This window comes from Synchiropus splendidus, chromosome 2 (genome assembly GCF_027744825.2).
Source record: "Synchiropus splendidus isolate RoL2022-P1 chromosome 2, RoL_Sspl_1.0, whole genome shotgun sequence".
In the NCBI taxonomy this organism is placed as follows: domain Eukaryota; kingdom Metazoa; phylum Chordata; class Actinopteri; order Syngnathiformes; family Callionymidae; genus Synchiropus; species Synchiropus splendidus.
In genome coordinates this window covers 20,416,605-20,434,296 of record NC_071335.1, presented here as the reverse complement: position 1 = coordinate 20,434,296, position 17,692 = coordinate 20,416,605, and the positions used below count along the sequence as shown (strand labels likewise).

The following is a 17,692-nucleotide window of genomic DNA, read 5'->3' as shown; positions in this document are numbered from 1 at the left end:
TGTGCTGAGGACATTTACTTTGAGGGATTGTTTATTTTGGATGTAGATATTAGCGTTTGTGTTCTTAGTAAGACGCCTCCTGTCATTACTTTCATTTTAATTGAACTCCTCGATATGAAATACAATTGCTTATACTGTTTCACTTCTAAACACTGTTGAAAATGTTCCATTTCGGACAAAAACATTCTCCTTATTCTTTTTACCAATTCTTTATTTGATGTGAATATATGTCCAATATAAAGTATTGGTCATAAAACTGCTTCATCAGAGGGAATTCATGAAACACTGCTGTACATAAATGTAAATAACTGCGTCTCAGGAAGTCATTTGTCATCTGGATTTGTGATGCAGTTCACATTTTTTTTTTTTTTTTTTTTTAGCGTGACACATTTGTGAGGTAGTAGGCCTCCAGGCCTCTAGGCTGCGCTACCATGACCTTAGTTCTGCAGCTCACACAGTATGTTCATTTTATAAGCGTCATGTTCCCAAACATAAGCAGTGAGGTTTTGAAGGTGTCAGTATTGATCAAGTGGGTGATAGACATATGAGCGTTCCTACAAAAGGTTCGTCCGTTCATTGGAGAGAAGGATGGAGATTCAGGATGCTTTTGCTTGATTGTGTTTATCAGTTGGTCTGTTAGTAAACTTACGAGACAGTAAACGTACATGTTTGCGGTGGTCTGAAGATCCATCTGGATTTACCTATATGGTTTCTCAATGCTGCCACTCACATGCTCTGTTCCTAAACAACAACAACAACAACCAAAAACACAACCTTAAACACACTGAAATAATTCACCTGTTGTTGCTCATGCAGCATTGTTTTCAGGGTTACTACGTGGCATTGCAATCGTCCTGACAACTAGATTCCTTCAACCTGAGGTGGAGGTTTGATTCCCTGTCAAGTCCACTTTCCTTTTTAGTCGACCAACTCAAGTACAGATGAGTTGCCTTTAATCAAGTAATGGACTAGTTCCCGACTGGGAGGCTGGGAGGCTCCGGGACCATTGGGACAACAAACAACACTTAACACTGAACAAGTGTTTTCTATTTACCTCACAAAAATCATCTGTTCCTGAACCTGTGCTCATGATATGCCGACAAGTTGACCAATCATTCCGACTGTTTATGATCATTATTTTCATTTTTTTCAATGACTATTTACAACACAAAAATTACGTTACTATGCGTATTTGTCTTTTTTTTTTTGGTCCTATAGCAGTCACAGCACTACATAATTATATTTCAATTCTGTTACAGCTTTTCCTCAAGGACAGAATTTTACATTAAATTGCACGTTGTTTTGAACTATATCGACATTAATATTTGTGCTACCAAAAGTGCTACCAAATAATGATATATAATGTAGCACTAAATATGTGTTTATAGTATCAGAATCTGTGATGTTCTCACGTCAACACGGAAGGAATGCTTGCAGAAATTCCCGAGTTCTGAAATAAGTCGAGTCAGTCTTGTTTAAAGTGACCGGCAGTGAGTAGAATCCCAGCTGGGGGAAGCCCTGCGCTTCTCCCCGCTGCCTGTTGGAGGCGCTGTTGGCTGCCAGATGTAGCGCCGTCGCCATCTTGACGAGACCGTGAACGCAGCGCTGACAACAACCTACTCACGATGGCACTCGGTGAAAGTGCGTCCCGCTAGTTTTGCGTTTCTCACCACAAACGGAGGGCAGCGGCTGTCTGAAGAGCGCCGGGGTTGTGTTTGAGAGCGGGCCTGCTCTCAAAGCCGATGGCCGGCTAAGCGACTCTCTGGCTCCACCGCGGCCTGCTCGGGAGGAGGAAGGGTGGTGACGGCCGCCGACTCCCGACAACACGGCAGATCCTCGCTCAGCAACATGCACGTCTAGGTCGACACGCTTTTAACTTTGGGATATTTTTGTTCCGAGTGCGAGGCCAGTGTCTTGTGTTATCCGGAAACCCGCCGGAGACATGTCGTCCAACTGCACCAGCGCTGCGCTTGTCAGCGCCAGCAAAACCAAGACGAAAAAGAAGCATTTTATAGGTCAGAAAGTGAAACTGTTCCGCGCCAGCGAGCCCATTCTCAGCGTCTTAATGTGGGGTGTCAACCATACGGTAAACACTTCTGTCATTTCCTTTGGCGCACGGTTTGTTTATGCTGCTGTTATGATTTCGTTAGCATGTAGCTCGCTGTCTAATCAAGTTTGCACGTCTGTTCTGGTCTTTCTCCACCACAAACACACACACACACAAGACTCTCGTGTTATGTTGAGTTTTCCGATTCGTCTGACGTGGTCTCTTGTTGTGAAGCCAGTTCGCTCGAAGCGCTACGGAGGGGCGTAGGTGTTGGAATGAGCTCACGTGCGCATAACTGTTCGAACAGTTCCCAGCGCTCAAATTCAATATTTAGTCCTCGCAAACAATCACGGCGACGGTTCGCTGTGGTGACGGTTGGAAGCTCGCAGTATTTGGGAGTCGTGATGTGCTGTAGTGCAGTAGCCTGCAGCAGCAGAGGGGTGTGACCCAGCAAGCCGCTCCGCGCTCGCCTCCACATCTGCCAACATCAGCTCTCTTCTGCCTTCCACCGTGTTGCAAGGCTGCATGCTGGTGTTAGTGTTTACCCTCGCGACGGTCCATTTCATTCACACCTGGAACTCAAATAAAATCCGTCGGAATAAACAAGAGTGCTTAAACTCTCCGTAGACAATGTTAAACCTTAAAAACTAGTTACACTGTAATAGCTTAATTCTATTTTTATTATAAGTTTATTATCTGTAATAATCATCCTGTGTAATGATGCATCACCATTGTTACATCAATAATACAAGGCAACATGACTGTTAACTAAAATAACCCCACATAAAAATGAATAACACAAATGAGATCCCTTCAAAAATCTTTTATAATTCGTTATAAAACAATAAAACGACGCAACCTCTGCTAAGATGTGCATGTTAGCTACTGTGGATCTGACCTAAAATGTTATTTTTGTTGCAATATTATAGAGCCAATATATTTACGTATATACAGGAGAAATGTAAGATGAAGAAGGAAGCAGGTATCGAGTTATTGAAGTGAGAGTGATGCTATTTTTTTAACGAAGCAACCACATTGTTAAAACTTCACTTTCGGAATATATTTTAAATCATCTGGCGTCCACCAACCTCTACATGTGTTGTTTAAGAGTCGAGCGCTCATGGACGATAACGTTGAGTCTGGACTTGATGGCTCATCTGTGCAAGTTGGCGGTGCTCACACTCTTATGAGAAAGCTGAACTTTGTTATGCCACCCCCAGAACTGAACGTCGGAAACCTCCTTTCAAGAAGGGAAGGCAACTGAGAGCCAGGGATGGGAGATAATTGCAGTGTCTCAGCGCTGGTGCTGAACTTTGTCAGTGGGTGTGTGGGTGCAGCTCACTGGCTGCCTGGTGATCAGAGTTGTGGGTGGAAGGCAGTTCCAGGACATCAAACGGACTCCTCATCAAAGCTGCGTCTCAGAACTAAAATGCATATTTAAAAAAAGTCAGTCCAGCAAGCAAGTGCTGTCACAGGGCTTCTCTTGTGCGGCGCCAGGCACTTGGCGGTCTGAAATGTTGCCGATTGTGAAGACACTGTCCGAGTGTGTCGTCCTGTCTCTTTTGACAAATGAAGCAGTGTGTTGAGTAAATGCGGTTTTGCAAGGGCTTAGTTTTGGAATATTATGTGTGTGTGAGAAATATTTGCCGTCCTGGGTCTTGCATGAAAAGGCAAGCTTTCCAGATATAAATACTCGAAACACATTGCAAAACCAAATTGCTCTTTGCAGTTGAATGTAATTCCAAATGAATGTTTATTGCTCAATTAAGCATTTGTCTTGAAACAGGCCTTTAAGATTGTGATGTGTCATTGTTTTTTGCCAACCACCCATTGAGTTATTGCTCAAGTTAATGGAGCAGATGCCTTCACTACACAATCCTAAGATGATACTCTCAACAAAGTGGTGCATTTTTCTTTTTTTCTGCTGCTTTTCGTCCGCTCTCCGTCGTACAGGCTATTCATATTAGGCTGTCACAGCATTAGGATTTGAGTAGGTGAGAGCCGAACCTAAATCCAGTGGCCTTATTTAAGTCCTCCACCCAATTTGGTGACATCTATTTAAGTGTGTCTTGCAATGTGCCACTCTTGTGTGTCTAATCTTTCTCTCTTTCTCCACGCAGATTAATGAGTTAGGTAATGTGCCTGTACCGGTAATGTTGATGCCAGACGACTTTAAAGCGTACAGCAAGATCAAAGTGGACAACCACCTTTTTAACAAGTGAGTATATGGCTGTCACAAAACTGGACTTAGACTTGAAATGGTGCTATAAAATGCCTGCATGTTTGTATTGAGACTCCATATTTTAGTTGTCATATCTGTATAATCTGAATTGGAGATGGTGTAAAACGGTTTCACTAGTGCACATGTGAGCTACATTCCTCCTATATTATACCTCCAGTGAATGCAAAATGAGTATACTTGTCATCACATGACAGCAGTGATGGATGCCACTTATGAATTCTGATGGAACAAAGGAGTTCAGAGTAAAGATCAGCGCGGCTCCTTGAGAAATGACAGGACTGTTTTGTAAAAACACTCTGTGGTGGTTTTGGGGATCAGCTGGCTTTGACTAAAAAGTAAAACAAAAAAAGTCCAACAATGAACACGATGTACTGGACCAGTACAATGTGACACATGATGTGGAAGACCAGCTGAAAGAAACGTCATCATTCTAGCTGCGACCGTGTTGGATCCATTTGAAACAGTTTCTGCATGAAAAGGATCGTAATGAGAAGGAAAAGCACCCCTCAACTTGATATTAGAAATGGGTTGGCAATTGAGGGGGCAGCTACATTTTCAAACTCTTTTTGCAAGCAAGTGGTTTGTAACTGTCTCGATGTGCAATAACAGTTGCTTAATATAATGAAGGTACTTGAGGATCCAGTTAGGAGTTAGTGAGTATTAGCTTAAATCAACGCCCTAAACCTGAAGCCGCTTCAGCTGTTGAAAAGTGATTGTAGTTTGGTTTCTGCCGACTCAAGACATGGCAAGTGCATGAATTGAGAAATGGGATACTAATGCAAGGCCTTGGTTTGTCTTGTACTGCACGTAGCTTGTTGTGGTCAAAGCCGGAGCCCAGTGTCGGCGTATACTGAAGCTGTACTGACAAGTTGGGATAGTGATATGAGTGTATTACAAGTTCCGCTATGGGCCTCTCACTTGACGCCCGTGTTCGAGCCTGTCACTGTTAAAACACTGTCGTCGAATCGTCACTTAACTGTGATTCTTTGCAATTTAAATGAGCCTGTGTCGAACCACCAGCCCTGGTTGGGTGGAGTCATGTGTTCCCTGCCAGGCTTTTCAGGTTCAGATTCAGACTTGATTATTTTTGAGCCACTCGTGTCCATGCAACATTCCTTTATTTATATATTATATTTATATTATATTTTTAAAAACTCACATCAAAATCATGCTGGAAATCACTTCAAAATCTATTTTACTTTACTGAATATGAAGTATAAAAACTTAGAAATAAAGTGCAATTGACTTGCTCCTTAGTGAGGGAGGTGGGTTGAGTAGTGGTACTCGTCTTCATTCAGGTACTTTTCATTGCGGGTTCTGTTTCCGGGGGCTGGTCCGATTCGCCCCCTGCTGTGCCGCCTCGCACCGCCGCACTTCAGGCGGTGACCTTTTTTTTCTTCCTAGTTGGCGGCGCTCTGAGCAAAATAGCTGGTTTGTGACCCTCGGCGAAGCAAGTCATCATCCGCCGAGCCCGAGCCTATGAACCACCATCGGCTTGACCACTTTATTTCTCTTTTACTGCTTCGCATTTATGGTGTTGCAGTGTGGAGTCACGCTGCACACGTAGTTTCCAGCACCTAGCGGCGAGTCGCCATAGGTGAGACGCTCACCCCTGATGAGAGCTTCCCAGGACAAAGTGCAGCTCTCCAGGAGGGATCAAGTCTTCGGCCAAAACCGAGTTTGCTTGTGTAATTGTGTCGGCCTTTTGAGCGGTGACAGAGTCAACAGTGTGAAAAGCCCCTCTTAGAACATCCAGGTGCCAGTTGGTTCAATCACTAGTTTTCCATGCTTCACTGTCCCTGGTTATGTAAAACCTTTTAACCATATGAAGGTGACGCCATGGCACGTTGCTCATGAATAAACTGCACCAGAAATATGTGATGCTCTCCATCGACTCGCTGCTCTGGGAAATGCCAGCTTTGACTGAAGTCTGTCTCTCCTCCGTTGCCAGAGAAAACCTGCCTAGTCGCTTTAAGTTCAAAGAATACTGTCCAATGGTGTTTCGAAACCTGAGGGAGCGCTTCTGCATCGACGACCAAGACTACCAGGTGAGACTCGGAGGAGAGTGAAGCCTTCCACTCTATTCTCATGGGATTGTTTTGTTTTGACCTGCAGAACTCACTGACGAGAAGCGCCCCTCTGAACAGCGACACCCAGGGGCGCTTCGGTAACCGCTTCCTCTCCAGCTACGACCACCGCTTTGTGATCAAGACGGTGTCCAGCGAGGACATCGCCGAGATGCACAACATCCTGAAGAAATACCACCAGGTAGGACGCACCCGGGAGACCGTATTGGACTGAGGCTGATGGTGGCTCATCGTGAGCTGGTCGGCACTGTGAAGCGGCGCTGCAGCCAGTTGGATCTCATTTGCATATTGCCCATTCGATGCCTCACTCCCACTCTTGGTTTGCTTCTCCACAGTTCATCGTGGAGTGTCATGGCAACACGCTTCTGCCTCAGTTCCTGGGAATGTATCGGCTAACGGTGGACGGCGTGGAGACCTACATGGTGGTGACCCGGAATGTATTCAGCCATCGTCTCACTGTGCACCGCAAATATGACCTGAAGGTATGTGAGGAAATGACGCCATTTCCTGTTGAATTTAAAGACTAATCTTAACTGAACTGACCAGAGCTGGTTAGTCTTGGGGTGGAGGTGGGGGGGTCCCAGAGAACAGCAAGTCAACGCTGTCTACTCTTACTAATGTGTAGTTCCGTTCCTCATTTTGGGTTCATCGGGCGTTCAGTTTTGGGCCACAGTTTTGCAGCCGTAGCTTGGTCATCACGGTCGGTTGTTTGTTTGCCGGGCTGATCTCGTGGTTATCCACATGTCGCGACGCACAGCATGGAGGCGCAGTGATTGATGGGATATGTGACGCTGATGAGAGGAGGAAACTACCAGACAATTGTTTACAAAAGTAGTAGTTTGGCCTTTGTTTTGGCACAAAGGTAGCTCCCACAGGGATCAAAATTTAGCTTATATATCAGAATTTATATATCACATTGAAATTCTTATATAAAAATATAATTCTTATATAAATATTTAAATAAGGTGATATAAAAACTTGAATATAGCCACCATTGTGATTTATTGTGCTATTGTCAAAGTGATGCAAAATAAACAATAATTTGTTGTTTAAATAGATGGATTAGTTCATCATATATACATATATATATATATATGTATATATATATATATATATATATATATATATATATATACAGTATATAAAACCCTCACATCCTCACAGCTGATACAACTGAATGCTTATCTTGCATAAATATATGAAAGAAAATGAACAAACTTAGCTTGTACTAATGGAAGGAATCATTATAAAAACATTATATTTTTATAATGATTATATTTTTTTTATATTTTCTATTATTCAGGGTCAGCTATGTAAAAGACTATTGCGTCTGGAAGTGTTACTGTGGTTCGATTATTTGACCCAGAATTTATTGTTTTGTACAAATAGATGTTTACAGCTTCTTTCTTACCAGGCATGTTGCTCAGTCAGTTGTTGGATTGGGGGCGGGGTCAAGGACGGCCTGTTTCAAAATCCCGGCTGAAAGCCTGATGTTAATCTGTTTAACTTCAGACGACTGGTTGGTATGAAATATGAATGATGGTGGCTAAAAACAGAGTTCAGTGTGTCTGCCTTCATCTGAAATATGCAGCAGTTCACCAGTCGCTCATGAACCTCCGCCATCGTAAAAGTAAACAAGGCGTCCTTCGCGCTCCGGTTGTTTTCAGAGCTTTGATTTTGTGCAGGTTTTCGCTCACATTTGAACTGCAGTGATTAAAAATGCTCATCCGGAGCAGAGCAGAAGTGTCGCACCAGTGAAGTCCCTTCCCTCCAGAGACGAGGAGCAGATGAATCTGAAATGTGTTGACATGCGACTCTGAGCTGGTCTTCTCAGCGACTCCTCTGCTTTCATCCTCAGGGTTCCACAGTTGCCAGGGAGGCCAGCGACAAGGAGAAGGTATGATCAGCCGCTCGCCAGAGAGGCTGTCGCGGAGATGAGACTGAGCTCTGCTCTCCTCTGCTCAGGCGAAAGAACTCCCCACTTTCAAAGACAACGACTTCCTGAATGAAGGCCAGAAGCTGCAGATAGGCGACGACAACAAGAAATACTTCCTGGAGAAGCTAAAACGAGACGTGGAGGTGAGAGTTGTGTGAAAGTTTGGCGTTTTGGAGGTCACCTGCTACATAGTAACTAGCGTGGTGCGCCGCCACGGCGTCAGAAAAACGGTTGCATTACAAAGATGAACTCTCACGTGATCACACCTATTGAAACCCAGTGGAAACATCAACAACAAACTGCCTGCACTTAAGGCATCAGGGAGGTGGTTTTGAACGTGATGATTTTCAGCGTGTTTTTTGAGGTAGAATCCTGAAAGAAACCTCATAAGGACTGAAGTCTGTTGTCACACATCCCAGCCGCATATGTGAGGAGACTCACCGCAGCTGGTCGGAGAGAGATTTCATCACTTTCAGGTTGAAACTCTCTGGGTGTGGATGCGTGGCGGGTCTGAGCCAGCGCGGTGTGCTGTGTGTTCCAGTTCCTGGCCACTCTGAAGATCATGGACTACAGCTTGCTGGTCGGCATCCATGACGTGGAGCGAGCCGAGCAGGAGGAGATGGACGTGGAGGCCGGGGGAGAGGAGGAGGAGTACGAGAACGACGGCATGGGCGGCGGCGTGCTCACCGGCTCCTTCGGCACGCCCCCCGACAGCCCCGGGAACCCGCTCAACTGCGGCAGCTTCTTCGGCCCCGGAGAGTTTGATTCGTCTGTGGATGTTTACGCAATCAAGAGCCAAGACAGTGAGTCTCTCTGCCACAGCGGCAGGTCGTCCCGTCTCATGTCGGCGCCGTACTAACATTGCTCTCTCTCTCCGGAAGGTGCAGTCAAAAAAGAGGTTTACTTTATGGCCATCATCGACATCCTCACGCACTATGACGCCAAGAAAAAAGCTGCACACGCTGCCAAAACTGTGAAACACGGGGTGAGTGAGCGACTCCATGATGCTTCGTCTACTAAGGTGCACATGTTGCCTTCATTCACCCTCGGCCACTTGTGTTTCAGGCGGGAGCCGAGATCTCCACAGTCAATCCAGAGCAGTACTCCAAGCGATTCTACGAGTTCATGTCCAACATCCTGTCATAGACCCCGCCCCCTACGCCAGCAGCCCCGTCACTGATCTGTCTAACAACTCGCACTTATTTTTCTCCCGTCGTCACGTCTGTCCATCTGTTTAAAAAGAAAAGAAGAAAAGAAAAAGAAACAAGCAGCGAGGATTGTCCCAGCTCACCGGGAGATGGACGCCACCTTCTACCCATCCCGTCGATCATCTCCGAGTAGATGATTTTGGAACTTTGATCCGCCGCCTCACGCCAGCACAGGACGTGTCTCACTGCTGCCTTGAACACGTGTGTCCGCTTCTGTCCGTACGCTCCTTCAGTTCCTGTTCACGCCGCTGTTGTCCTCCTGAGTTCTACTCCACAGGTGCGGAACAGTCCGAACGCATGGCCGAGTCTTCGCCAGTCGCCATCGCCAATCTGACGCCAGGACAAACACGCTCATCTATTAACTGTGTATAAATTAATGAATGCAATATCCCAAAAAATGCATGGCTGATGTGTACACCAGACTCCAACATCCAACTTCGCATCTGAGTGTTTTAACAAAAACAACAAATCGGTGTTTTGAATGTTACGTTGCCATATTGTTTTTGAATATTTGGGGGGAATTTTAACCATGAGCTTGGTGGAGGTTGGTCTTAACAAAAAAAATATTACACCTAAAAAAATGGGAATTCTGCAGCAAAAACATGTTTTATTACCATCAGAATCATTTTTATATCTTGTTTACATCAATGTAGCAATTTTGTGTTTGTATACAGTATTGTTTTGTTACCGACAGACATTAGAAAAAAAACGGTTACTTGAAATTGATTCATGCATATTAAAGGGAGTTTTATCTTGTTTTGCTTCTGTGATATTTGTTTTCATCCTGCAAGTGTTGGTGTTTTTTTTTTTTAAAGCGCATAACAGAACAATGCACACAAAGAGACACCTTTGTAAAAGAAGAAACGTTTAGGCATTAAAACGTGATAAATACAATTCATTGTTTTCAAGAGTGTGATTTCATCATCAGGGGTAAAGGTTTTGAATTATATTTTTGTGAGAAACATGGTCATGGTGCTTGTTAAAATCTATTCAGCCGTCGGAAATAACAGTGCAACCAAAGGAAACTATGTGTACTGTATATTGGCACATTAGAGGTCTCAATGCTTAAGTGGCTAAGTGGTTTGACAGTTAGCTTCAGAGAAACTGTGGCGCTTGGACCGTACGTGGTCAACGGCGACACACCGGCAGCAGTTGTACGTCCACCCAACAGGGGGCGACATTTGCGCTCTCGGTCATGAGACGAAACAACCCATGCCCCGCGCGCATGTGCGGTCCAAGCGCTACTTTTTTTTAAATATACTTAACGGTATTGTGATGATACGTGACCCATTTAAAATATTAATAGTATAAATTAACGTTTAATAATGTAAAAGCAAAGTAGTATTTTTAGATCGAGAGAGTTTTGGCTGATACTAACAGGCTTTATTGTTTTTACACGCGAATGTTGTTTGCGCGCATTGGGTTGTAAGTTGTTTAGTTGAAATGTATTGTCATTTTTAAGTCGTCTCTTTTAATAAACAAACGATAAAAAAAAAGGATAAAACAAAGAATATTTCCGAGTAGAACACCAGTTCAGTTCAGCTCGGTCCGGGTGTGAGGACGCCACCTAGTGGTTTAATCCCTGCAATTCACAGCCAGTTCAAACTGTAGTGGAGAAAACGAGTTCTCACTGAAAATGGTGTCGCAAAAGCATAAACTCCGACTCCAGATTTGTCCTAACCGATTGTTAAAGTGCAGGCTGAACACGTGAAGTCATATGAAAACTAAAGGAAAAAATAGTGGATGTTTAATCACAAACAGAAATAATGTGTTGTTATTTGGTTTCAAACCGTGTGAAGATACCAAGGTGCCCACATGAAAATGAATGTAAATCAGAGATATTTATCGTTTTGACTTCAACAAAACAAAAAAAAACACATGGAGTGATGGACTCAAGTCTACAAACAATAGTCACACTGTTGAAACTCGTTTCATTTATTATCAATAAGAGGAAAACAGTACATGGTTTTTTTTTATACAAAACTTGAGGAGGTGCCATGAGTGGGGGTTTTAGTCCATCCTTGCCTTCAGTGTTCTGGTGGTGATCTTGTCCTTCTCACTGTCACAGAGAAGAGTCAGACGTTAGCGCTCCGCTCCGCTCACATCAACACCAGACGGAGCATTGACTTACATGACATGTACGACCACGCCCATACCAGACACCGCATCTCTGTCCACGGCATTCAGCATGGCCTGCGAGATGGTCTCAAACAGGTCCTCTGGTTCCTGCATGTCAAGACACACCCGTCAGCTCCAGCCAGACTCTCAGCCGCCAACCGTCGCCTCTCACCATGTCTGGCTCCCACAACGACTCGCACATGCCGTACATCTGCTCCGAGCAAGTCCCGCTCACCACAAAGTCCTCGGTCACCATGGGGCAGCCGATCAGGTCCAGGGAGCAGATGAAAGGCTCGAAGGTCTTAGGGTCCAGTCCAGCGATGACGGGCTCAATGTAGTACGGTCCAAACCTGCAAGTGAGAGCCAGACAACGCGTGGCCTGAGAACATGAACGGGAACAGCGTTTCTCCGAGTGTGCGTGTGTGGTACCTCCTCTCGTACAGCAGGTTAGACACCATGCTCATGAAGGTTTTGGGCTTGATCTGACGACCCTCTTTCAGCTCATAAAGGTTCAGGCGAAACTTGAGTCTCTGTGATCTACAGAGAAGGTGAAGGACTTGAGTCAGTGGAAGCAGAAGCTGTAGGCTTTTTCCACAACCACTTTCAACAACTCGCAGTGACAGGTCGGTGACTCTGGACCAGACTGGAGGCGCTGCACTCACACTGTCTGGACATCCGTCGCCAGCCCCGCCAGCCCGATGTACAGCCTCTCGCCCATGGGGAAAACCTTCTGGAAGTCTGTGGTCACCATCTGGGCCTGGATCCCGAACCTTCGGTCCGCAGCGATGGCCACACAGTTCTTCCCCCTCATGGCCATGACGGCCCCGCCGTTATAAGACATGATAGACTGAAACAGACGAGGGAGACGATCGCTGTGGAGGGGGTCTGCAACATTTGGGAATGCTCTTGATAAACCAAACTGAGTATGAATATTGATTCACGTTTCAAAACTCTGAGGAACACTGGAGTTAAAGGACGAATTATAGCGGTGGTAGCTAAACATCCAGCAGCTAGTAGCTAAACATTCGCTATTATTGTCGGATGACTAGGCACTTCTCACACTCGAAAATAACCGGTAGGGGTTGGAAACAATGTTAACCTACCATCGTGAGGCTATTCAGGCAAATCTCCACTTATAAAACAAAAAACAATCCAGGTAGCAATTGTGATAAACTGCTAGCTTCCGAGAGTGACTACACGGTTTAGAAGAAACACAGAAGTCACACAACCCTGCTCGGCTACGTCACCGCGTAGTCGCATCTAATTGGCTGAAGACGACGCGGCGAGCCAACGCTCTTTTTTCATTGGTTGCATGAAATATTAGTGAGCGGCGGAAGCATAGTTTGTTTGACGGGTGTTGAAGCGAAATAGAAACCGGATACATTCACAGCAAGTGTCTGATGAACAGATACAATTGGAGTGTATTTAAAAAAAAAATCTTACAACAGACAAAACCCCCGACTATATATGCCTTGTAAGATATACGCGTTATTTAAATAGCAATACGGAAACACATGACGCACATTTCAGAACAAAAAAACGGCCTCAACTTCAGCTATTTAAAGCAAATTTCCTTTTATTCGACCGAAGTAAGCGAGAACATTTAAAACACACTCTGTACTTGAGTAGTTATGATCATGTCCACAGTTAAAGTTGGGATTCTAACAGAAACCTGCCCTCTCGGTCTCATGTCATGACACTTGGAAAGACTTAGATATGGGCTCTTACTGTTGTATAAAGTTGTCCCCACTATCTGAAACCATAATAATCAAACCTTTAGTGAGAGAAGACAAAGGAGTTACAGGTGTCCCTCGGTTGCCAGGAAAAGAGAGATCAATACATCAGCCAGGTCTTTTATTTTGGATTCATACTACAGTTACAAGTTCACAGGACATTTTCTCACAACAAAAAAGGCTTATTACTCCCATCAAATGTCATAAATACATTTGTCAGAATGTTTCCATGAGAAAACAAACAAAAAAACTTTTGCTGACAGAGAAAAACAAGCAGCTCTATCAATCGAACAAGTAACAAACCGCCATGATGCGTTTCGCTGGGGCAATACTGGACTTTCTGTCAAAGGTTTGTTGGCCATTGTGAATCTACGAGTCTGATTCCTCGTGGATCAGGGCTGTTTGGACGAAGTCCTGCTTGTGTGTGCCATCGCAGTACGGAGGAGTGTTCGTGTGCTTGCAGCCACACAGCCACACAACGGCGTCTTTCTGGGGAACGACACGCAGCGGTGACAGTCCGGGGGCTTTGGTTTTGTGGGAACCATCACAAAAAGGCTGGAACAGATATTGTAGTATTGTCAGTAAGCAGCGACGGGTACTGTCGAGTGCAGCAGTGGTCGACGTAGGAATGTAAGGAGTCTTGCCTGCTTCTTGCTGTGACCACATGAACACCAGGAAAACCTTTTGCCACTAGTTACATCCACTTTATAAGGCTTCTTTGATGGGATGACCGGGTCGGGAGGGACTGTGGACAGGTGGACCTGCGGACACACACACAGCCAACTTTCATCAGGATCACAATTGTTGTTGTTCATCTCACCCCAAGTCAGTGAAAACCTTTGGATTAGTAAAACGCAAGCAAAAATAGTGTCATTTTGATAAGTGAAAATATTTTAGTTTTATAACTTTTATACTTTTATAACTAAAATATTATAGTCAGCTGACTATAATAAAGCTATTTTTAGGTTAAGTAAAACGTCACAACCCCTTGGATTGGCTTAGCAATGACATTTTATCACCAATCTCGACAGATCGGGAGCAGAGAAAAGCTGCCAAAATCGGACTGAATAAGCGTCGACCATGTCAGGAATAGCGGTGAGTAAAGACAAGAGGACACAAACCTTCGTTAACCGTCTCAAGGTGAAATTCAGCAGCAGGAGTTCGACTCTTCCCACCGTGGTTGCCATGTTTTTAAGTCATAGCGCCTTTCAAAATGCCTTGCGTCTGAGCAACACTGTCCTATGAGACACGTTTTACTGCAACAAAATACGTGGTTTCATAGAACAGGTGACACCGTCAACCAGCTGACCGGGGCACAGCGCAGCAAGTTCGCCTGGAAGGTTTTCTGCCATACATGTTCTCATACCATCCGTTGATGGTCGCCAACAAAACTTCCCGAGGCTGCTTCTGCTCTGATATTCCATCATTTCCTACCATCGAAAATCCAGCACACGCTCTGCCCGCGGTATAACATCGCCAATAATAGCCTTCTCTGCACTATATTTTCCGCGTCATGAACGTGTGCTGGCAAAAATAATTAAAAGGGAATTTATGTTGCCTCCGCTAACCAATCAGAAGGCGGATATGGATGACGCAGCTTCTCACTTCCTGGTTGGTTCATTCAGTCATATTTTATTCGACACAGATCTAGAGATCAGATTTTATTATACACCATTTTATTCAAAAGCATCATTAGAATGTTTGGCACATGCATAGAAAAGACGGGCAAAAGGCACATTTGATTACAGTTTCAAAGAACGTCTCCGGAAGACCGTTCTTTTCTCCTCTTGATCTTATATAAAGGCCCTCATTTAAAGACACTTTTTACAGACTTGACAATGTCTCGGACGATGACTTTTAAGTGGGAGCCGTCGCAGTAGGGGCCGTTTCTGGTTTGCTTGCAGGCACAGAGCAGAACTTTCTGGTCTTTGTCTGGGGTGAAGCGCAGTGGAGAAATGCTTGGGGCCTTTGTCCTGTGAGCCCCGTCGCAGAAAGGCTGCAGAGAGTTAGAAGACAATATGCTGACACGCTTGATTTTGAGGGAGAGGAAAAGCATGTTACACGCTCACCTGTTTATTGCTGTGTCCACATGCACACCAGGCGTAGCGTTTCCCGGCTGACACTTTGACCCTGAAGGGCAGGCGGGCAGCAGCGATGGGCTGGTCGGTGGACTGAGGACAGGACGGCAGCTGTGGGACAGAACACAGCTACACGGTGACACCACTGGCACCAGGGCGAGTCGGAAGCGGTACAAAATTGGTTTCCTTATCAGAGACGTGCTACATAAGTCGTCTGTACTTTATTGTTCAGATCAAAGTGGATACTAATGTGGTGAAACTTCTTAAAAACATTGCATAGTCCAGCGATGATCTGGTGCCGTTTCACCAGGGCTCTACACTGTTGCTTTAATTTCATTGTTTGTTTTTATATATCCTCATGGGTTGGCTCCCTCGCATCTCTCGGAGCTGCTTCACTTGCACGGCTCAGGCAGGCCCATCTAGACAGAGCTCTCTCTCTATATGGCCCCCAACTGTGCAACAAACTGCCTCCAGATATCAGAGCCGCACTATCACTCGAGCACTTTAAATCCAACCTGAAGTCACACCTCTTTGCACTGGCTTTTAACACAACCTGAGCATCATTCTTTAAACTGTTTTTTGTTTATTTATTATATTAATAATCTTATGTCCGAGGTTCATGAAAATGTTTATTTTAGTCCTGTTTCTTCTTGTATTTGTATATTTATTTTTTTTGCTGAATGTAAAGCACTTTGGTCAGCATTTGCTGTGGATTTCTACACATTTTGCTACATAAAGAAATTGACCTTTGACATTAAAACTGACATGAGAATTGAACAAACACATAAATAATAAAGTGAAGGAGGTCAGAGATGATTCTCTGTTCCCTCTTCAGCAAAACTGGGGGAGTTTAGATACCAATGGAACACAACAGTGAGCTTTGTCTCACTGAATAGTCGACAAACTTTCTATTCTAAACAGTGCTCTGAGCACACCTCCTTGGTCGCAAACCATCCTGGACCGAGTTCTGCTCAACTTGGTGCATTTGTGTGATCGAAAAAACCTGGCGTGGCTATCGTTTGCCAAAGAAAACTGCGTGCTGTAAGTGTACTGAAAAACCTTGCTTTCTTGCGTTCACTCTTCTTTCTCTTTCAACTTATTATTTATGTGATGAATGTGAAATTAATCCATTTGAAACTGGTTTAATTAGTAAATAGTTAGTACTTAGTTAGTATTAACTAAATACACAGCAAACCTGTAACGTGTGATAAACTTATGCTGTAACAAGAACCTACAGCCTGATCCTTCTGCTTTGACTCTAAAGGTCATGACCTTCTCACTCAATCTCCTGAAAATCTCAGAAATAGATGATTGACAATGAAAATTCCCCCAAAGGTCATCAAAATGAGGAATATTAAAAAAAAGACATACATCCATCACGTGTGGCTTTAAACGATTGGCTTTAGTTATTAAACTGCATATTTTCACAGTGAAATAACTTGCAGCAACTGTCACACAAGACATACGTCGATTGATTTACTACCTACTGAACCTCGGTAGAGTTCTGGGTCGTCAGATTTCAATCGGAATTCAGATATAAAAACCGTTGCCTTCACGATGGGCAACTTTCCAGGTGTGTCTCTCTGGGCTAAAGGTGGCTGAATAACGTGTGTCAAAGATCAAACTACACACAAGTGCAGCTCGTCCTCACGAGTCTTCAGCCCACAAATAAAACGTTTCAGGGACCGTCATCATTAAAGGCAAAAAACAAGGCTTTTGTCTGTGAGCGAGAAGGAAGATAGAAGTCTCACCGTCACTCTGGAGTCTGGCACCAAAAGAGGTCGCCGTCGAGTCAGCAAACATCCTCTGCGCAGTGCAGCTGCCAGCACGCAATTCATGGCGTCGGGTTGTGACAGCTACTTTTCACAGTGCGGTTTCAGTCTGTACTTCTCCAGATATTACTGTTTGATGTAGACTCGCGTGTTGGAAACTGATGAGAGAAATGTTAGAACATGGCTTCCGCTTACAGTGGAAGCAGCTGATTGGCTGATGGGTATAAACAACCCCCGCGAGCACGTCCTGACTCCGCCCAGCCGCCCCGCCCGCCCGGTCTCGGTCTGTTGACACTACTGGTGTGTGTGTGTGTGTGTGTGTGTGTGTATATATATATAAAATAGATTAAATAAATAAATAAATCCCGCCTGGTTTACACTCCTGATATATATATATATATATATATATATATATATATATATATATATATATATATATATATATATATATATATATATATAAATATAATA

General features: G+C 44.3%; 4 protein-coding genes across 5 annotated transcripts; 1 reads left to right on the top strand and 3 right to left on the bottom strand.

The window, feature by feature from the left end:
* Nucleotides 1–1,566: 1,566 nt before the first annotated feature.
* Nucleotides 1,567–10,276, top strand: LOC128754050 (phosphatidylinositol 5-phosphate 4-kinase type-2 beta). 2 transcript variants are annotated; one of them, XM_053856371.1, is made up of 10 exons: nt 1,567–2,086; nt 4,168–4,265; nt 6,241–6,337; nt 6,405–6,557; nt 6,712–6,858; nt 8,235–8,273; nt 8,342–8,455; nt 8,854–9,115; nt 9,194–9,297; nt 9,378–10,276. In XM_053856371.1, the coding sequence occupies exons 1-10, from the start codon at nt 1,943–1,945 to the stop codon at nt 9,456–9,458; spliced, it is 1,239 nt and encodes a 412-aa protein (XP_053712346.1). In that variant the 5' UTR covers nt 1,567–1,942; the 3' UTR covers nt 9,459–10,276. The 2 variants fall into 2 exon arrangements, with proteins under 2 accessions (XP_053712346.1, XP_053712345.1); XM_053856370.1 differs by having other exon boundaries at nt 9,191–9,297.
* Nucleotides 10,277–11,439: 1,163 nt separating this feature from the next.
* On the bottom strand, nt 11,440–12,885 carry psmb3 (proteasome 20S subunit beta 3). Its single transcript, XM_053856372.1, has 6 exons — nt 12,742–12,885; nt 12,301–12,485; nt 12,068–12,175; nt 11,811–11,988; nt 11,652–11,746; nt 11,440–11,579 (listed from the first exon to the last, which is right to left on the bottom strand). The coding sequence occupies exons 1-6, from the start codon at nt 12,742–12,744 to the stop codon at nt 11,531–11,533; spliced, it is 618 nt and encodes a 205-aa protein (XP_053712347.1). The 5' UTR covers nt 12,745–12,885; the 3' UTR covers nt 11,440–11,530.
* Nucleotides 12,886–13,393: 508 nt separating this feature from the next.
* On the bottom strand, nt 13,394–14,862 carry LOC128754053 (CDGSH iron-sulfur domain-containing protein 3, mitochondrial-like). Its single transcript, XM_053856374.1, has 3 exons — nt 14,493–14,862; nt 14,016–14,132; nt 13,394–13,926 (listed from the first exon to the last, which is right to left on the bottom strand). The coding sequence occupies exons 1-3, from the start codon at nt 14,556–14,558 to the stop codon at nt 13,741–13,743; spliced, it is 369 nt and encodes a 122-aa protein (XP_053712349.1). The 5' UTR covers nt 14,559–14,862; the 3' UTR covers nt 13,394–13,740.
* A 151-nt stretch (nt 14,863–15,013) lies between these two features.
* Nucleotides 15,014–17,400, bottom strand: LOC128754052 (CDGSH iron-sulfur domain-containing protein 3, mitochondrial-like). Its single transcript, XM_053856373.1, has 3 exons — nt 17,201–17,400; nt 15,441–15,560; nt 15,014–15,367 (listed from the first exon to the last, which is right to left on the bottom strand). Exons 1-3 carry the CDS (start codon nt 17,285–17,287, stop codon nt 15,179–15,181), a joined length of 396 nt encoding a protein of 131 aa, XP_053712348.1. The 5' UTR covers nt 17,288–17,400; the 3' UTR covers nt 15,014–15,178.
* Between the last annotated feature and the right edge of the window lie 292 nt (nt 17,401–17,692).